Source organism: Tachypleus tridentatus, chromosome 6 (genome assembly GCF_004210375.1).
Source record: "Tachypleus tridentatus isolate NWPU-2018 chromosome 6, ASM421037v1, whole genome shotgun sequence".
Classification (NCBI taxonomy): domain Eukaryota; kingdom Metazoa; phylum Arthropoda; class Merostomata; order Xiphosura; family Limulidae; genus Tachypleus; species Tachypleus tridentatus.
In genome coordinates this window covers 91,204,195-91,223,263 of record NC_134830.1, presented here as the reverse complement: position 1 = coordinate 91,223,263, position 19,069 = coordinate 91,204,195, and the positions used below count along the sequence as shown (strand labels likewise).

The window sequence follows — 19,069 nt, the reverse complement described above, 5'->3', positions numbered from 1 at the left end:
CAGCAGAATGAGGGAGGAGACAGTCAGAAAGAAGGTCTCCAAGCTGGAAAAGAAGAAACAAGGTGTAAGATCTCTAGGATAGAGGAAGTGTCCCAACCACATATAGTAGAGGAGACTGGAAGTCAGGAAGGAGGTAGCAACTGAAAGTAGACACATAGATAGGAAAGAAAAGATTATACATATGTGAAAACAAGGTTGTGGATGAAAAAGAAATTCTAGTTTTCAGAGTTATGAGAGCAGCAACAGACAAAAGTAGCAGAAACCTGATCTTTGTTAGGAACAGAGGAACCAGAAGCAAAGGCATGCTATGGGAAGATCTGGACAAAATCATCTAAATAAAATGCTAGTTGGGCAGAAGCTAAAGAAGCAGGAAACTGTATGTCCTGGGTACGAAATGAAGAATTAAAGACAGGATCAACCACTTGATATACAATGGCACCAACAAAGTGGAATTAATAAAAATAATCAACAAAAGCATTTCTCTTTCCTATTCTTTTACTTTTTATTAGAAATTCAAAATCAATTATTAGCTTCTGTCTAAACCCTATCCCAGGGTTAATGAAATGGGTGACATTCCTTTGAAGGAAACCAAATCATAGTCCTTTGAGATCATGTCTGGGAGCTGACAGGATCACTGATCAGCTTCTGGCCTTACTTTATTCACATAAGTAACTTTTAATTCCATGTCAGCTGTTCATCTTTGAAACTCAGAATCACTTTGCACAAGGAGACCAAATTCTGACAAGTTCCAGACTAAGAAGCAGGGATAGGAGAATAGAAAAGGTTACAAAGAAAGAAGTCAAGAAATGGATGTTGGTACATCACCGTCAGACACTGACACTAGTGCATAAGAGATTTCCTTTCATTGTTTATTTGGATCACTAAAGGGCAGAAATCATAGTTAAACTCATCATCAAAAAGACACTTGAGAGCATGTTTTACCCATGTTGCTAATTTGAAGATTTTGCTCAATACAAGTTTAAATTAATGATGGACTACTTAACAGCTGTTTCAGAATTGATTGCTCTAAAGTTAGTGGTAATGTAAATTGTATGACTGTTTTGTATTGCCATCAAAACTGCTTGACATTTTATTAAATATGTGTCAGCTAGATGGTAAGAGGTTAGATGGGAACAAGAACAGATCACAGTGACAGTGATGCATAAATATTCTTTTATTATTTATTATGATTATTAAAGGATACTACTTTAAAGGGAACAAAAAATTACTGTTATATGATGCTTCAGAGAAAAATTACACCATATATGAAATAGAAATAATTTAAGTGGTATGAAAAAGAAAGGAACTGTTTGACTTGCATGTTTTTTGGGCTTGGTTGACTCCCTCAAAAAAAAAAAAAAAAAACAGTTTAGTGCAAGTCCTGAATAACACCAACATAACAATTTATAATTATGTATGTGGTTTTATCTATACATTAAATATTAATTTCATTTTGAAATTTAATCCACTTACCAGAGACCTTATCAGGCAATAATGTACTTAATAATACAAATATGTTTCATTGGAACATATTCTTAATGGCAGATGTCTAAACATATCTTAAAATACCTTCCACCTTGTACTGAAGTCACTAACCTACATTGGTAACAGTGAAAATGAATAACTACAAGTACAGAATTAACAAACAATGGTAATTCTTATTAGAAGCATTAACAGAAATTATTCTCAATGTAAAATGTAGATCCAACACAAAAAAAATCCTTTGTTTGACAAAAGGCCAAAAAATAACAACAATGTAGTGCCAAGGAAAAGAATGAGCTTTTAGTTTATACTAAATGCAAAAGAGAATACTGACCAAAGAGAATGTGGCATCTTCCTACTAGTGAAAAGGTAAAATTTAATGTTGACTGTACTATAACAGATCTTACAACAGCTTGGTGCATACAGAAAAAAATTTACCAACAGTTCCAAATCCCTAGCTATTTGTTGTGAGAAAATGTAAGTAAAAACAGTCTCAATTCAGATATCTTATGCTTATATTCTTTTAAAAGCTTAGACCTCAGAATGTATCATAACCTTACCAGTATTTTTCGAAAAGCATATACTATTAAAGAAAAAAAAAGAATGTAAGAAATAAAAGGACTATTATAGAATACAAAAATATTTTATCCATTTATACATTCTATCATTACTAATGCCTGAACAAAATAATAGAAAGAGGTTTGATAAAGATTATTAAAATTTGAAATACATAATTCACAAAATTTCTACCAAGATTAGTTTGGTTTTCATACATTTTAGATTTCAAAGTTAATCAATACTGTATATGCAGCTTGCCAATAGTAGCAACCTTACGCCTAGTAAAGCAAAACATATTTTTACACTTGTATTTTTAAGCCTAGTAATGTAGGTACGTACTTCTACAGTTCATATTTTAAGGTTTTTATAAAGACAGTTGTATTAAAGTAAAAGTAATAAACAATTAGTAACTATTTAATGTACTACAGTGCATAATATTTCATATAACATTTAATTGTTTTAAGTATATAACACAGTATGTGAACTAGAAAAATGCAAGAATCCAATCAGGCTTGGTAAATTTTCTTTATTTAAAAAATGGAATTATAAAATAGATGTTACTTAAATCAAAAATAAATAAGGCATTATAACTAGAAGAATATTAATATATTATAGGAAGAAGAATCACATGGCAGCATCAACATCAGTACCACACTTTGCAAGCATATAAAAGTAATAGAAATAATAGTGGTCAAATTCTTATTTACATTAGGCACTTGGTGTTAAAAATAAATAAAATACACTTAAAAAAAGATACTTTATTATTTGTTATTGTGTAGCATTTAAAAGTGGTTGCTGCTAGCCAGTTTTCTCACTTTAGTGATTGGTTCAGAATTAAGCATGTCATCGAACTACCTGGACTGAGTACCAATAAATGAACAACATCAGAATTTCATAATTAAAAGGGGGAGAGCCTGTTTTGACTGGTGATGAACTTCTCTAGTGTGTAAATAAATTAAATAATACATAACTCAATTATCTAAAGTCTTGCAATGTACAATTATATTTTCATAATAAGCAAAATAATTTGTTAAAAACAGCACTACATAAAGTAGTTAACTACAAAGTTTATTTGGTTACATGTTGCAATGTGTCTACAATCACTCTCACAAATACATACGTAAACAACCTTCAGCAAGTTCTGATTTTGTCATAAAAAAATAAAAACATAAATAACATATACCTTATGAAAGATTCACCTAAATAATACAATTATAAACACAAACTCATACCACAAATGATTTTACATATTATCTAAAATTAAATATCCTACAAAGAAACAAATATATCAAAGTCTTAAAACGTATTTACACAATCACAATAAAGTACTAGCATTAAAAAGAAAAACATTGTTTTACAAATCAATTACCAGATTAAAACAATTTTTCAAAAAATTAATCCAAAACATTACTTGTGAATTTGAACTTGACCTGTTCATTTGTGGAGACCAAAGTCCAAGTTAGGTCTAATCCACGATCACTTAAGATATACCTATTTGAAAGTTCCTCATATTCACTACCAACAATAAAAAGAAAAAGAAAAAAGATTCTAAAAGTGTAAAATAACTGTTGGTAATCTCTCAAATTACAAACCAGTCACTAAGAATGACTTAAAATTTACCTTGGTTCTTGAAATCTCTTTCCTTTTACAAGTAGATTCTCCCTTGATTTTTCTTCTTTGAATGTATGTATTAACACTCTTACTACCTATTTTAGGAAATGTAGCTCTCCCAAAAACAGTAACATTTGATTTGAAATTATTACTCAGCACAACTTGAAAATTGTCCAAAATCTCTTGTAGGAATGATTCTTGAACTGAAGCTGTTCAGAAACAAAATAAATGATACAAATATGTACCTTAAACTTTCATGGACAAGGTGTTATGAATCACAAAAACATTCATTTAAAAATGCAATAACTAAAACATAAACCTGTAATATTAGAAAAAACAAATATGACTGTAATAAGAACCCACCACTTTCTAGATGACTGTTAATTTGCCAGTGTAGGTATAGTGTTACATTACTGTCACTTTTAATTCACCTTTTAGAATTAAAACCTCAATACAAGACCAAATACCAATAAGTATGTTGCACTGAGTTTGATCCACCACACACTCCTCTAAAAGTACTACAATTATTATTCTGATCAAAGGTAAATGTATACTTAGCCTTTAACCAATATTTAATACTTATGTATCTCAACACATTCAAATTCAGTAAGTATATATTTATTCTTCTATTTAGGTAGCATTGTATAGAAAACTATAAAAACACTTATTTGTTATTGCCTAATCCATGATTGAAATGTGAGCTCTTTCAATATATATATACATTCACTTTCTCAAATAGCTGATGGATAAAATACAACTGGCTGCTGGTAAATAAATTTGTTTAAAAACTAAATAATTCTCAATCGTCTCATGGCTTACAACAGCAACAAAACAATAATATAAACCCCTTTATATATACAAGAAATTGCAAATTGTTGCATTAAGCTTTCTTTATGAAAAATTAAAATTTATTTATAAAGCTTCTTAAACTTTCAAAAGTGTTTATACATTTCTGACCAATATTTCATTATCCCTGTATAATTTAATAATTATAGTCTGTTTATCACATTATGATAGTGTCTAAAAAGATACTTACACCAATGGCTAGATTCCACAGTTGGCAAAAAATATGGGCAGAGGCATTTCTTCATAAATGAATTCCTTAATGGAAAGGCTACACATCCACAGTGACACCCAAAACCACAAGCTAGAAGTATATCTTCACTGTCAGGCAAACCACAGATTTCACAGCATGTGTAATCCTTCACATGTTGCTCATGATTATCATCCTTGTGTAAGATGTTTCGTACTGGAAACTTAAACCCAATATATATAGATACACACAGTTTAATCACACACACACATACGTATATATAAAATAGGTATAATAATGTCTTATGAAAGTATTTGTAACAGTGCTTTACCAGCTTCTAAGAAGAATTTACACAATAACAAGTATTGATGTAGAAAACAATTTATATGTAACTATTCTGAAAACTACTACAGTAGTAGAAATCTTAACTGAATCTTTAATTTTTTCTTATTCTGAAATATACAAGTAAATTTATATATGATGACTAACAATCATTATAAACTTAACATGGCACAGTCTGGAGTTATATACCTTTAAGTATGGTATACCGTAAACCATATATACGAATTATAAATGTTATCCAAATTACTTTAAAACTTCAAAAGAATTTCTTACCTGTCTTCTGACTTTTTCACCAAATTGAAAACAAACATAGATGAGACTAAATTGTGTTCTGTCTATTGGGCAAGTGTTCATGTTCTGTAAAAACGAGTACAGTACATAACTAAGCGAAAATAATTAATCATGCTTAGTATCTGTAGTGGTTTACACATTTAAACTTTACATTTTCATCTCTTTTTTTAATAGTTAATTCAACAATGTACAGTACAGCTGAATACATTTATACATGTTTAGTATGCTTGAACAGAATAATTCTTTTAACTTGTAACAATGTATGCTCAGCTTAAATTCACTTGTATTAATAAATACAGATAGTATGAATGTTCAAATTCAGTGGTACAGCAACTTTGACAGGAACCATTTCCTGTTGGACTACCAGTGAACTAGTACTACATATTTTACATATAAAATCTCTAGTACTATTAATCTATGAGTGAAACATCACACAATAAAAATTTACATCAAACATTCAAAAATATAAATAAAAGTTTCTATAACTCCCTGAAATTTGATGAAATTTTGAAATAAAACATTTGTGCAGAGTTTGTTAGTTGTTGACATTTGTGGTTAGTTTACAGTGGCATAACATTAACTTACTGAGAATTTCAAAAAATTGGTACAGTTGGTGAAGAAAACTATTCTTCAAATTACATAAATATTTTTCATGTGGGTAGACTATTTTTCTTAAAAACATACTGTATGGTAATACAACAAATAGGAAAACTATGAATAAATATATATTGCATACCCACTTTAGCATATTTATTGAAGTAGTAATACAGAAATGTCTTTCTTTACATTTTCAAAAGTCTCATGGTTGTGAGTTAACTGAAATTCTGTATTATATGCAATCCGGTTGCCAGTGAGATAGGTAGACAAGAATAGACAATAAGTAATTTCATTAGTCCTAGGAGCATAAATGTAGTGTGGTAAGTAATACTGGTAACACTCATCATTGGACAGACCTATTATGTTGTAAAACATTTCTTTTAAGTTTGGATTTACAATACACAATGGAAAATCTATAGACCAATCAAAGAGGTGGAAAACATTAAAAATGTTTACAGATATAAACAAAAGAATTATAAATGAACAAAAATTAAAATATTTGCCAGAATAATGATAAAGACAAGGCCATTACTTCAATATGATAAAGAAAATGCTATGTCAGCAAAATCAGTCAATTTTCTAAAACTACCATATTAACTGGTGACTGGAACTGTTAGCTTGTCAATGAAACAATCATTTTATTTTAACCCAATCAAAACTCATGATAAGTCAGAAGCCCATTGTGAATGTGCAAGTTTACATCACGATCAAAAATTTTACCTTATCAAAGTGATGAAATATATGTTACACACAGCAAAACTTACACTGAATAATATGACTTAATTATCAATGGTCCATGTTACATTTATAAATCTATGAGTTACGTGTAGAATGCTGATTATCAATTGCTACCTTTATAAAATATCTGGACTGAAAAACATAAAATACTTGAGCTGCACAAGTAGATTGTATAATCATCAATATATTTCAACAAACTTCTCTAATAGGCAGTAGCCATTCATTTAACAACCAACTCAAGACTGGAAGGTTCATAATAGTGGAGATACCAGGGTTATTACACTACAAATAGTCTCTATCAAATGGACTACTGCCATCCACAAGGGTTTGTACACAACTGAGATATGTAAAAATAAAAACTGTTATCCCACTATTTCTCTTAGTTACTCAGTGTAGATGTAAAATCTAGAAAGCAACACTTGATCTTATATGAAAATTTTCCAAGCAATATAGACTGTACAGTCAAGTGAAAAAGCTGCCAATTTTCTAATTGCAAAAAAATCTTAATATATACTAACTGTAATTCAGTGATGACAAGAAAATCCACTTGCAGAGAAATATATATGTAAAAACAGCTGGTTTGGGCTGAGAAAATTTTTATGTGGAGGAGTGAACAACGTTTCGACCTTCTTCAGTTATCATCAGGTTCACAAAGAAAGAAAGAGGTAAATGACCGATAGCAGACCACATGTTTGAAGGGGATTGTGTAACTGAGTATAGGAATGTAGAGGGCATGCTTAGATGTTTGATTATATTTATTAATATAGGTATAAAGGTGTTCCTTTGTATTTTGGGCTTGAGTTGTTGTACAAGTAAGGCTTCTTTAATTTTTCAAACTCTGCAAATCAAATAAACACAACATAACCATAGAAAACACCCAAATACTAAATAAAGAAACAAACATAAATACAAAATAAACCAATACAAAGGAACACCTTTATGCCTATATTAATAAAGAAGCCATGGTGAAGTGGGCTGATCAGTAGATACAGTAATGTTATCCAAGGACAGACCCAATTCATCCAACTGCAACTGGATATGAAGGCCAAAAGGAGCAATGGCAGATCATCTGTTCTGAAAAAGCATGGCCCACTGAGAAAGGAAAACAACCTCAGGTGGGATGCTGTTGTAAGGATCAAAGTTTCGAAGCATAGAGTTAAGATAGTTGCAAACAGAGGAGGTTCACGAGACTGTGTATAAGCTCTGAGCTGGGGAAGGACAGAAAGCCCAGGTGCAGAGCCAAAGCCCCTGATGATGAACGAGGTCCAGCATCTTCAAGGCTGAGGTCCTGGCAGAGCCATAGGCTAGTTTTGAATGAATAAGAGCACGATATATCTTTAGCATAGAACATGGATCTGCTCCCCAAGTGGTGGAAGAGAGGATATGGAAAATGTTCAGTGCTCTTGTACATTTCGCCTGTAGATGCTTGATACATGGTAAATAGGTCAGCTTACAGTCAAAGATAAGTCCCAAAAACTTTGTCTCAGGGAGCACAACTTCACCAATACAGAGTTCAAGATCAGAGTGAATACATTTTGGCAGCAAAAATGCATGCAAATAGTTTTAGAGAGAGAGAAGTAAAATCATTTGCTGTGGTCCATTTCAGTAAAAAATTGAAGGCAATCTGTAACTGCCTCTTAATATACCTCATGTTCAACAACTGATGAGATGGGAATGTCGTCAACATAGAGCCCATCTGCAACAGTAAGAGGAAGTTGTTCAGTAATAGCATTAATCTTTAAACTGAAAAGTGTGACACTCAAAACACAGTCCTAAGGGACTCCAAGTTCATGTAGAAAAAAAGTGTCAAACCTACATGAACTTTGAATCGCTTGTCCATTAAAAAAATCTTTAATGAAAATAAGTATAATAACCAGTATTGGAAAGAGAAAGATTGTGATCTATGAGCATACACTCTACACAGCGAACCCTCCCATCAACATCAGCACCTCCCCAGAGGGGATTATGTCCATTAAAGTACCACAGAATTAAAAAGGGAGACAGCAACTGTTCAATGAGAGCATCAAGGGCTGGTTAATATCTCTCTCCAGGAGACAGGTAGAGAAAACAAACAGTGATGGTACAACCCAAGGAAACATGGATGGCCGCAACCTCCAAGGGTGTGTCAAGTGACAAACATAGGGTGGACACATGCTGATCAACCAACTCCTCCATGCACTCGTCTATCACACAACCTGTCATTTCTGTTCAAGGAAATCTGCCAAAAGGTGACTCTCTCAGCAGGTTTCAGAAATGTTTCCTGTAAGAAAAAACATACAGGATGGTAATAAGCAATAAGTGCTTTGATGTCGTCCAGATTAAAACGTAAACATCGACAGTTCCATTTTATCAAGGTGGCCATTTTTAGTTATGTGTGGACGAATTTGGTGGAGAGCCTTTCTGTTTTCAGCCATGTTCTTTTAATTTAGTAACATTACTCGAGGGAGGTCTCTCAACCTACATGGATCCAGCCCTGGGTTGATTGGGCAGGTCTTTGTCATTGAAAGAGAATTCCAGCAACTGAGGATGGAGGATGTGAAGGAATGATCGTTTTGCATCTTGGGGCAGGAGAAGATGTACCTGAGGAAATGCCCATACCTGGAACCAAAAGAAGTGGATCTTGGGGTTTGCTGTAATGTACGTTAACGACAGAGATGGCTGTTGATGTTGATGTTGAAGTACTTTTCATATGGTTTGAGAATAATTCTTTTGGAGGCACAGAGAGATCTCTCTGCACTTCCATTGTAATAGTGGAATGAAGTGCAGCAGCATACATCCGAGATGAAGTGGTGGACAGTGATTTTCGAGCCTCAAGATATATAATGTTTTGAATTATCTTCATATGCTGCACCTATTTTTCATCCAACCACTTAGGGCAAGAATGAAAGTGGGATGGATGAGAGCCACTGCAACTGACACAATGAGATTCGTTTCACACTCATAGGCATCATGGTCCTTGCCATCTCAACGGGCACACATCAAGGAACCATGACATGATGTCTTTATGTTGGAAACATCTCAGAGGGATTGGAATGTATGGTCATACCTTGTAATTAAGATAACCTGCCTTTATGGTGGCTGATGGACATGGTGATGTAAAAGTTAAAATGAGGACACTGGTCGGCATCATAATTCCATCTTTGTGAGTGGAGATAAGCCTCACTGCAAAAACGTCTTGGGTGGAGAAACCAGCAAGAATCTCCAACTCGGGGATGTTCTTCAAATCCTTCTCAACAATAACTCCTCATGATGAATTCAAAGTAGCATGGAGCATAACCCCAGTGGGTATATTTGCAACTGCCTTTGAATCAAGGTGCTGGTGGGTTTGTTGGAAAGAGAATGTAATATAAGAAAATGAGGTACAGGATTTACAGCTGTTGAAGATTGCTGCTCAGAATCTTCCTGACATGGTCATTTATCTATGGCCTGTTTTTTCATTCTTTTATTGAAGTTTTTATTTGGGGGATTCATAATAAAAAAAAAATGTTTCAGCACCCTCTGACCCCACATGCCATGAAGCCCTAGAAGGGGATGCACTGCAATGCCAAATAAGAACACTGCAGCTGTGCCAGTGTTTCATGAGCACTATACCCAAACACCAGCATCAGATACAATGTCTGCAATACCTGTTGAGAATATCCAACACTGGTACTCGGTTGACTCTAGCCCAAGTGGACCAATCAACTGACCCTAGGATGGCCACCCCAAGGCTGCCCATGTACATAAATTCAAAGCCAAAGTGGTGTGTTAGGGTTGGACCCCTCAACCACAAGGATCCTTTTCTCCTTTTCACGGGTCACCACACACAGCAAACACGTAGGTGGATGTTTAGATCCCAAAGGAGGTAAACTGAAAGAACAGAATCTTCCATGGGAGGTCCAATTACCACATACAGGAATCCACACTGAGAGGAACGTAGTAGGAGATACACAAGTTGCCATTATGATACTGGTTTCAAAAGCCATCCTAAAATAATTAAGGTGACATCTGAATCACTATTTTAAAAAAATGCACTGCCTGAAATATCTAACACAGATGTTGACAGAATATTGAAACAAGGAATATGAAATTTTAATGAGAACCCCAGCCCCCAAAAACAAAACTCCCTCTCAAGCAATGAGAGAATAAAAAGTAAAAATCTAGCAACCATATATATTATATGGTTGCTCACAAGTAAAATAGATAGGCTGAAACAAGAAAATGTCCAAAAGTGCCCAACACTGAATGGTTACAGGAAAGGACTTAGATTCCAAAATCAGTCCTCTTGAACCAAGTAGCCACCATAAAAGAATGGAAGTAAGAGAAAGCATCCAAGAATAGGCTAACAAATATAGTCAAATAAAGATACAAGCCCCAGGTCATAAATATAGCAATCAAAGGTCCTTTTGATACCAATGAATACAATATGGGCTGATAATGAGATCAAGTGAAGAGCAAGGAATAGAAAGATGAACAGAAAAACCAAAGGGAGTATGGACTGAGAGATGTATAGGAAGGTGTCTAACATATCATCCACAGCCAACCACAGACCAGGTGAAAACACAATAAATGAAACTGGAGGGAAAAAATAAAATGTAGTGCAAACAGAAGAGTAAGGAAAGAGATGAAGATGTAGAAATGGAAAATGACTTTCAGCAGCGAGATAAATAACAAGAGAAAATAAAGACACCTATAAAATTTATATTTGTGACAGTCACTAGCAAAAAAAATGTGACAAAGGAGACAACTGGTAAAGTGAGGATGAGAAAAAAAAAAAAAGAGGAAAGCCTGGAATATTGAATAAAAAGATGGGGAAAAAAAAGCTGATCTAGACAAGTAATAGGAGTAAAGTGCAAAATCAAGAAAGAAAAAAACCTGGGTAATTAATAAAGACAAATTATATAACATCTGACCAAGTCAAAATGAGAAAATGAACACTAGTGAAGACATCTGGGTGACAAAACATACCCAGCTGAATAATAATAACAACATAAGGAGGAGGAAGGATATAATAAAAGAAATGTAACATTGCCCAATAAATCCAGACAGCAGGAAAACAAAGTGCAGAAAGAAAAAGTAAGTAAAAGAAGTGGAAGAGGTTATAGAGGAAAGGGAAGGAATGTCTATAGAAGCCATTGGAAGTATTAAGAAAGACCTCAGACAAAAAATGGAGGTAGAAGAGAAAAAAAGACAAAAACCAGAAAATAAGGGGAACTAGAAAGTAAAAGAGAAGGAAAAGGCCTTGATCATCAAGCGAGCCAAGTATATACCAATGACAGAAAATTGGGAAAATGAAAGAAAAGGAAGATTACATATTTGGAGGTAAAAAAGTCACAAATGTAAGGGAGGTGAGGCATGAGAAGGGATAGTAGATAAAGAAAACAGTATAAAACCTAATAATTAATAAGGAAAAAAAGACAAGATAAATCCAACAACTGTGAACTAGAAAGTGAGAAAAGTAATAAAGAACACATGCAAAAAGATATGGAAAGGAGCACACCTGAAAAAAGATTAAAGGCTAAGATAATTTCATAAAGTATACAACCCTAATAATCAGTGATGATGAGAAAACCCACTTGTAGAGAAAAATATATATGTAAAAACAGTTAGTTTGGGTTTTGCTCCTCTACATAAAAATTTTCTCAACCCAAACCAATTGTTTTTACATATATACAACCCTAAGCAAATAAGGTGAATATCATAACCTAAGAGATTGTTCCTGACAAACAAGAAAGAAATTTAGCTGATGAAATGAGAATAAGAAAGCCAACAAGCACATGGTAATCCAAACACATCAAACAATGACTACAATGACCCTGACAGTTAAGTCTCCAAAGGACACAGCAAAAACAATCTCAAGGTGTGATTAATGTCCCACACTCAGGAATATGCATAAATCACCATTATTTGACAATTTATGACAAAAATTTAGAAGCTTCTGAAACAAAAACTAAAGAAAATAGAAATGAAAATTTTATGAATGAAACAAATTCCAATAAATTCAACACAGTCATAAAATTTAAACATCTCTACAGTGACAAGAAAAATAATGATTCATAAGTGCAAATGCATAGTGGAGAAGAATAGTATGCATGAAGGTGTCACCCTCCTATTGGTCGAGAGCTCTGTCACGTGATGACACCATTATGCAGTTTATATTAAATCATATGAAATTAAGCACGAGTTGTCTCAAGGCAGACATGCTGAGAAAATAGTTAACTGTGTGGAGAGATAAGTTATCTCATCCTATTATCCTCAGAAAACAACACAAAGAAATTAGTTGCTTTTACCCTCAAGAATCTTGTAAATTTCAATTAGGTATCTTCTATACCACTAAGATAATCCCTGCATTCTAGAATCATTCTAATAACTCTCATCTGAAACATTTCCAACAAGTCAATATTTTTTCTTTGATAATGAAACCAATACTGTACAAAATAATCTAAGGATGTGCTTCAAAATTGAAACTACTTAAACTTGCTACATGAAGAACGATACAAACATATTAGTAGATGCCAAATTCATCACTAACTTCTGAAAAGAACAATGTGCAAAAGGTGTTGGTGGACTTGTAATATCTCCAAAGACATCTTGAATACACATTTAAAACTATACAGAAGATGTTTTAAGGTGTTACAGTGATACCACTTTGAAAAGCCATCCCAAAATAATTAAGGCTATTAAAAAAATGCACTGCCTGAAATATCAAAGAAGTTGCCAGAATACTGTTGTGACAAGAAATCAGTAACCTACTGTTATAATTTGTATGGTTGCCAGGCAATTTAGAATTGTTCAGATGAGTATTGAGTTATACTCATTTTAAAATAAAATTCTCATTGAATATTCAAAAAAAATTAAATGAATTAATTTACATTTTATTAATAAATGTGTTTTTTTAATTTTGGTTGTAAGTAAACAGAAGACTGACAGCTTTATTTTTAGAAATACTACTTGTCTTTTTTCAATTTGTTTTTCAAGCTACACCCATCTCAAGGAAGCAGATAAACTTTGAAACCAAACTGTGAGCAATATGTGTTGATATATTTGCCCTTTCAAAAGGATGTTTTAGAAGGTTAAAACTATTGGATATGAATCAAAATTGCTTAAACCTTTTGTTTATACTTCCATAAGAAGTTACTAAGCACAATAAAAAAACTAAAATAAAGACTGTGGAATGTTTGTCACACAGCATGGAAAATTGTATTTCATAAAAATTTTAATACAAAATATTAATAATAATTACCATAAAAATTTTACTTGATGACATAACACAATGAAATAAAGACTTACTATAAAATGTGAATCACAATCTGATTAACTGAAGTTCACAAAAATATTTAATAAAACAAGACAAATCTGTGTATGTTTGGAAGGTCAGCCATGTTTATCAAGACAACCACAATGCTTCAAGCTAATCAAACTGCCTTCCCACTTCATGAAACATGTCAAAGAAGTCACTGCAGAAAGTGAAAAACTAAATTTTTAACAGCATGGTGGTTAGTCAATGAAATGCACACATACCTATTCTTACTAGGGTAACTTGAACAATTTCAAATATACCTAAAGTGAGGCCTGACTAGTGATATGTCAAAACATATACCTCTTTTAATATGCAACCAATACTGCCACATCTCAAAATTAAATTATAAGGTTCTCACAGTTCTAGACTGACCAAAAAAAAAAAGACCTTTTAAAACTAATCCTTAGAAAACTTAGAGCTATTTTCATGGCAAACTGACCAACAAATTAAAATATTAATAATAAAGGATTATTCATTTACCCTCAATACATTAATTAACCTTAATAATAACAATTTGTTTTAACCTGTGATTGATCTTTAGCTACATATTTACATTTCAAGGGCTTGAAAATACAAAACCAAGTTAAGACTAAGGATCTGTAGGAATCCTGTATTAACTTTAATATTGTTAAAGCATGGCTTAGATGGCTTAAATCACTTATCTACCACTCTGCTTAGATCCTTTTCTTCAAATATCCTACTGTTCACATCTCTATAAACTTTTAATGTAAAATAAGATAACCGAAGGGCAACACTTTGTACTTTCTACAATTAAAAATCATTTTCCACCTATCAATCAAAGTTCTCAATTGATCTAAGTCATTCTGTAGAACCTCAAAATCTTCAATATTGTTATATAGGTGTTGTTGTTTTCCTTTATTTCTTCTCACTTAACTCTCTCACTAAAGATTTAGGCCAAAGGTCCAGTTTCATAACCATTTTATGCTTGTTATAGTTTTCATATTGTACTTTTTAATACAGTACGTGTACCTTCACAAAATTTTGTAAATTGTCAGTAAATATTACAAGATTTCATTATACAAAATATCAGATTTTTTAGTAAGTTCTAAAAGTTTTTTAAGTATTAATTTGCTTGCCCATTTTCTTCTTTTCAAATGTTGTCTATCATGCAAATAGTTATGATTTGAAAATTAAAAATACTTTCATCCATAAGTAAATCATCAAATTTCATCTGCAAAATCTTTATAATCTCCTAATAACCTCCAGATAATTATCAACCCTTTTTTTTTTTTTGCAAAAAACTACATTATCTGTTATTTTTACTATTTCATATCTGTATATGTTTGGTAAAAACAAACTTTTTAGATTTTATATATGCATTTTGAAAAAATATTATAAATTATTCTATCAATATTACAAAATTATACTGTAATTATTCAGGCTTTATTAACTAAACTGCATTTGAGAAAAAAATCTATACTGTTTGACAGACAAAACTTACCCCTTCCTTCTGAGATTAAAAACAAAGAATTAATCTTGGAAGCTTTTCTTTAAAACTACAGTTTCACTATACTCTAATGTTCTTTCACAAATTCCCTTTTTCCCTATGGTTACCCTATCAGTTTCTTTATTTCCAGTTTTCCACATTCCCTTATCACTGTGTAAATGTAAATTATCTCTAAGGATATTCTTGAGAGCTTCTCCACACATCCGGCTTACTCAAATGGACCCTATTTCTAACAAACAATTCACTAATAACTGCTTTAATACCATACCAAATAACCAACCAGCCCACTTGTTACTCTAAGCTTTTCTTCAATAACTAACATTAACTTCCAATATTTCATTTAAGTCTTAGAACCTATTAAGTAATTCATAACCACATCTAAACCAAAATAGTATTTTTAACATTGTCTTTAGTGTCCTGTATTTAACACCAATCAAGCAAATTCTAGTCCCAGATTCTATACTCCTCACTAAATATAATCTTCTCAGTATATTTAACAAGTTTCTTACTATTTTAAGTTCCTAATTATCTTTTTATGGTACATTTCATAAAAAGACAACATACACTGAATCATGTTATACAGATGATGTAAATGAATGATTTAAATGTACCTTGGACCATTCAAGTAAACACCCAAAACAGAAAGAATGGTCACAGTTTTCTGGTGTTCCAATTTCCTGTCCAGAAAGCTTGTTTAAACAAATAGGGCATACTTCTGATCCATCACTAGAATTACTGCCTGTTTTGTTTCATCTGAACCTCTGGATATGGATTTTTCAGAAACTGAAACTTCTGTTTTCAACATAAAAATAAAAATTTTCATAATGACATGTATTTTCTTCATAACTTTCTCACAATAAAATCTCATAATCCAATCATTACAGGATGAACCAAGAAATGAAACTTAACTTTTTGTTACTGTTATAAAAATAAACAAATATATATATAAAAAACAAATTTAGAACTTACATATGCAGTCAATCCCTTAAATCAATAAAACTTATCCCTAAAAGATTTTTGTTATGGGTATTTGGTTAGTTCTTTAATGAATTTATATTTTTTTCAAATATTCAACCTGGAACATAAAAAAACAGCATACACAAAACATACATACAGCATCCTATAACGATCATAATTTAACTGACTTTCTAAGCCAGTTCCTAGCTGATCACAATGAACACAGTAATGTCAATTTTAATCTGTAAGATAAATAGTTTAAAAGCTGTCATAAGAATAAGCAATGTAAAATATTGTATTTATATTGTTGATAAATAATGTAATAGCAAATATCAGAGAGAATTACTGACCTTTCTTGAAAGGAGGGAATACTATGTAATTTGGGTTATCTAGTTTATTATATCTAAGTAAGATCAGATGATTGGAGATCATAAAATGAAATCATATCTCAAATCACATAATTTAATTAAAACATAAAGATTCAGTAGGTATGATAAAATCATCTAAAATATACAATTTTGTGACACAGAAAGCCTTGACTGAAATTTATTTAAATATACACTTTTGAAATTAAGAAATTAAAATTGATATTAAAATAGAATTAAATTTTGATTGTAACTCTACAAAAAGCTCATGACATGGGCATTTTTATTTATTTACCAAAAACCAGGTTAATATGTTATATATCATCAAAAATACCATAAATTTTATTGAAATCCAACCATTTATGGTAAAGACTGAATTTTCAGACAGCCATAATTTTTTTTTGTCAAGAGCCTAATTTTTCTTCCATATATGAGTGTATTCTACTACAGCACTACTTGAAATCCCCAAGACATTTTATATGTTATAAAGACCAGTTTTTCTTGCACCTTTTTCTAGATTATGCCTAATATTCTTTATAGTGACTAGACTACAATAAAAACATAAGAGATAAAGATGCACCACAAAAATTAAAAGAAAAAAGCCATCACTTATGAACCTCAAGTATACCAAAAATTAACATCTGACAAAACATCAACATTAAGTTAAAATACTAATAAACATTGAAGTTATTACAATGGCTCACATGAAATAACTCTAACAAACATTTTTAATCTGCTAAACTGTATTGATGCATATTAGAAGCTGTATTGTTACGTGACTGATAAGTTATGAAAATTCTCTACTTTGACACACTGTATTTTCAATAATAGAACATCAGTGCTGTAGAGGTACATCTAGACAATATGATGCTTAGATAAGATTTTTACATTCATTTCTTGCTTCATAAGTTAATGCAGATGAAAAAAAGTAATAAATGTTTTCAACCAATGGCAGCTGTCATTCCCACTTTCAACAGATTTGAGATTTATAGTCTCCAAAGTAGGCATTACTTGCATGTGTAGAAACCATTAGTACATGTGATTTCTTACAACAAAGCAACATCAAGCTGTCTGCTATGTCCACTGAAGGGAACTGAACCATAATTTTAAAATTGTAAATCCAAAAACTTACCACTGTCCCACTGGGTACAGAAACCATTACAAAGAGCTTATTTGAAATTATAATTTAACAATGGTTGTTTTGAAACTAGCACCAAGTCTTCATGGACGAATGAAATTAACCATAGTATAGTTGGCGATATGCTGACTAAGAAACTTATGGTTGTTTCTTACCTAAATATATCATAGTTAAATTTGTATTTAGCTCTTACTATTATGTTTTAGTTAATTACATATCAATTTTAAAATGTCTCCTATACTTTTCAACTAACCTTTGCAAAATTATAAATATAAATGTAAAATAACTCATAAAATCATCATTGCTCAGACAAACAATTTTTTAGCCTTCAATTTTATTTGGTTACAGAGCTATTGAATAAAAAATCAGATCCCTTCTGCCACAACCACCTGTTACATCCACTCCTTCAGGATTTGTTAATATTTCTGTCTTACATTTAATTATATATTACCTATAACCAATAAAAAGTCAATTAAATGATGTATTGTATAACTTCATGTTTTGAGCAGTCACTAAACAACACTTAAACATTTCTCTGAGAAACTTAATGACTAGTTTTGATGAATTTCTAACAACTCGTCTCATAGTTTGAAAGCCATAAAATTGTTATTGTCAGAGAAAATTGTCTGCTTTTGCATGTTATTAGTCTATGTTGTTAAATGCATTGTGTGATTAAATATAAATTAGTTAATATATTACTACTATTAGTATAAAATAATAGGTTTAAGTTTCACCAGCAATCAACACCAAGAAAAAAATAAGTTTGGGTATATACTTTATTTCTTGTTTATCATATTTATTCTCTTTTATTATGAAAGTAACTAATATGTAAAAACAGGGATTTTTTGAAAAACATGAATATGGAAATCCCACTTAAAACAATTTCAGAAACTTATCCCATATGACAATGTATGACTTGTTTCTTTAACAAGACAAAACATTTTACAGTAATTGTGGTACACATTATGTTGGTTTAACAAATAACAGTACCCTCAATTTTTAACATTATTGTAATTAGTAGTGACAGTCTTCAACTACTTCTGTGACAAAGTTATATAAAAAGTTTTCCTGTAATAACATTGTAATAACTTTGTAATAATAATACAAATATTAGTAGTTTTATTATATTCTATTTTCAACATTATTAATTAGACTTTCAAAAAGAAAAGTCCAAAGTTTTAGAAACGTGTATCGGTAATTTCTACCAACA

At 31.6% G+C, this 19,069-nt stretch overlaps 1 protein-coding gene across 1 annotated transcript in view; it reads right to left on the bottom strand.

Annotated features, from left to right (window-relative positions):
• The window catches only part of LOC143253029 (uncharacterized), a 47,427-nt gene extending 31,288 nt beyond the window's left edge, over positions 1 to 16,139 (bottom strand). Inside the window, exons 1-4 of the mRNA XM_076506113.1 lie at positions 16,011 to 16,139; positions 5,300 to 5,383; positions 4,688 to 4,907; positions 3,661 to 3,860 (exon numbers count right to left, since the gene is read on the bottom strand). Coding sequence (XP_076362228.1) covers positions 3,661 to 3,860; positions 4,688 to 4,907; positions 5,300 to 5,380 — 501 coding nt within the window. The 5' untranslated portion in view covers positions 5,381 to 5,383; positions 16,011 to 16,139. The remainder of the gene's footprint in view (positions 1 to 3,660; positions 3,861 to 4,687; positions 4,908 to 5,299; positions 5,384 to 16,010) is intronic.
• Positions 16,140 to 19,069: the final 2,930 nt, after the last annotated feature.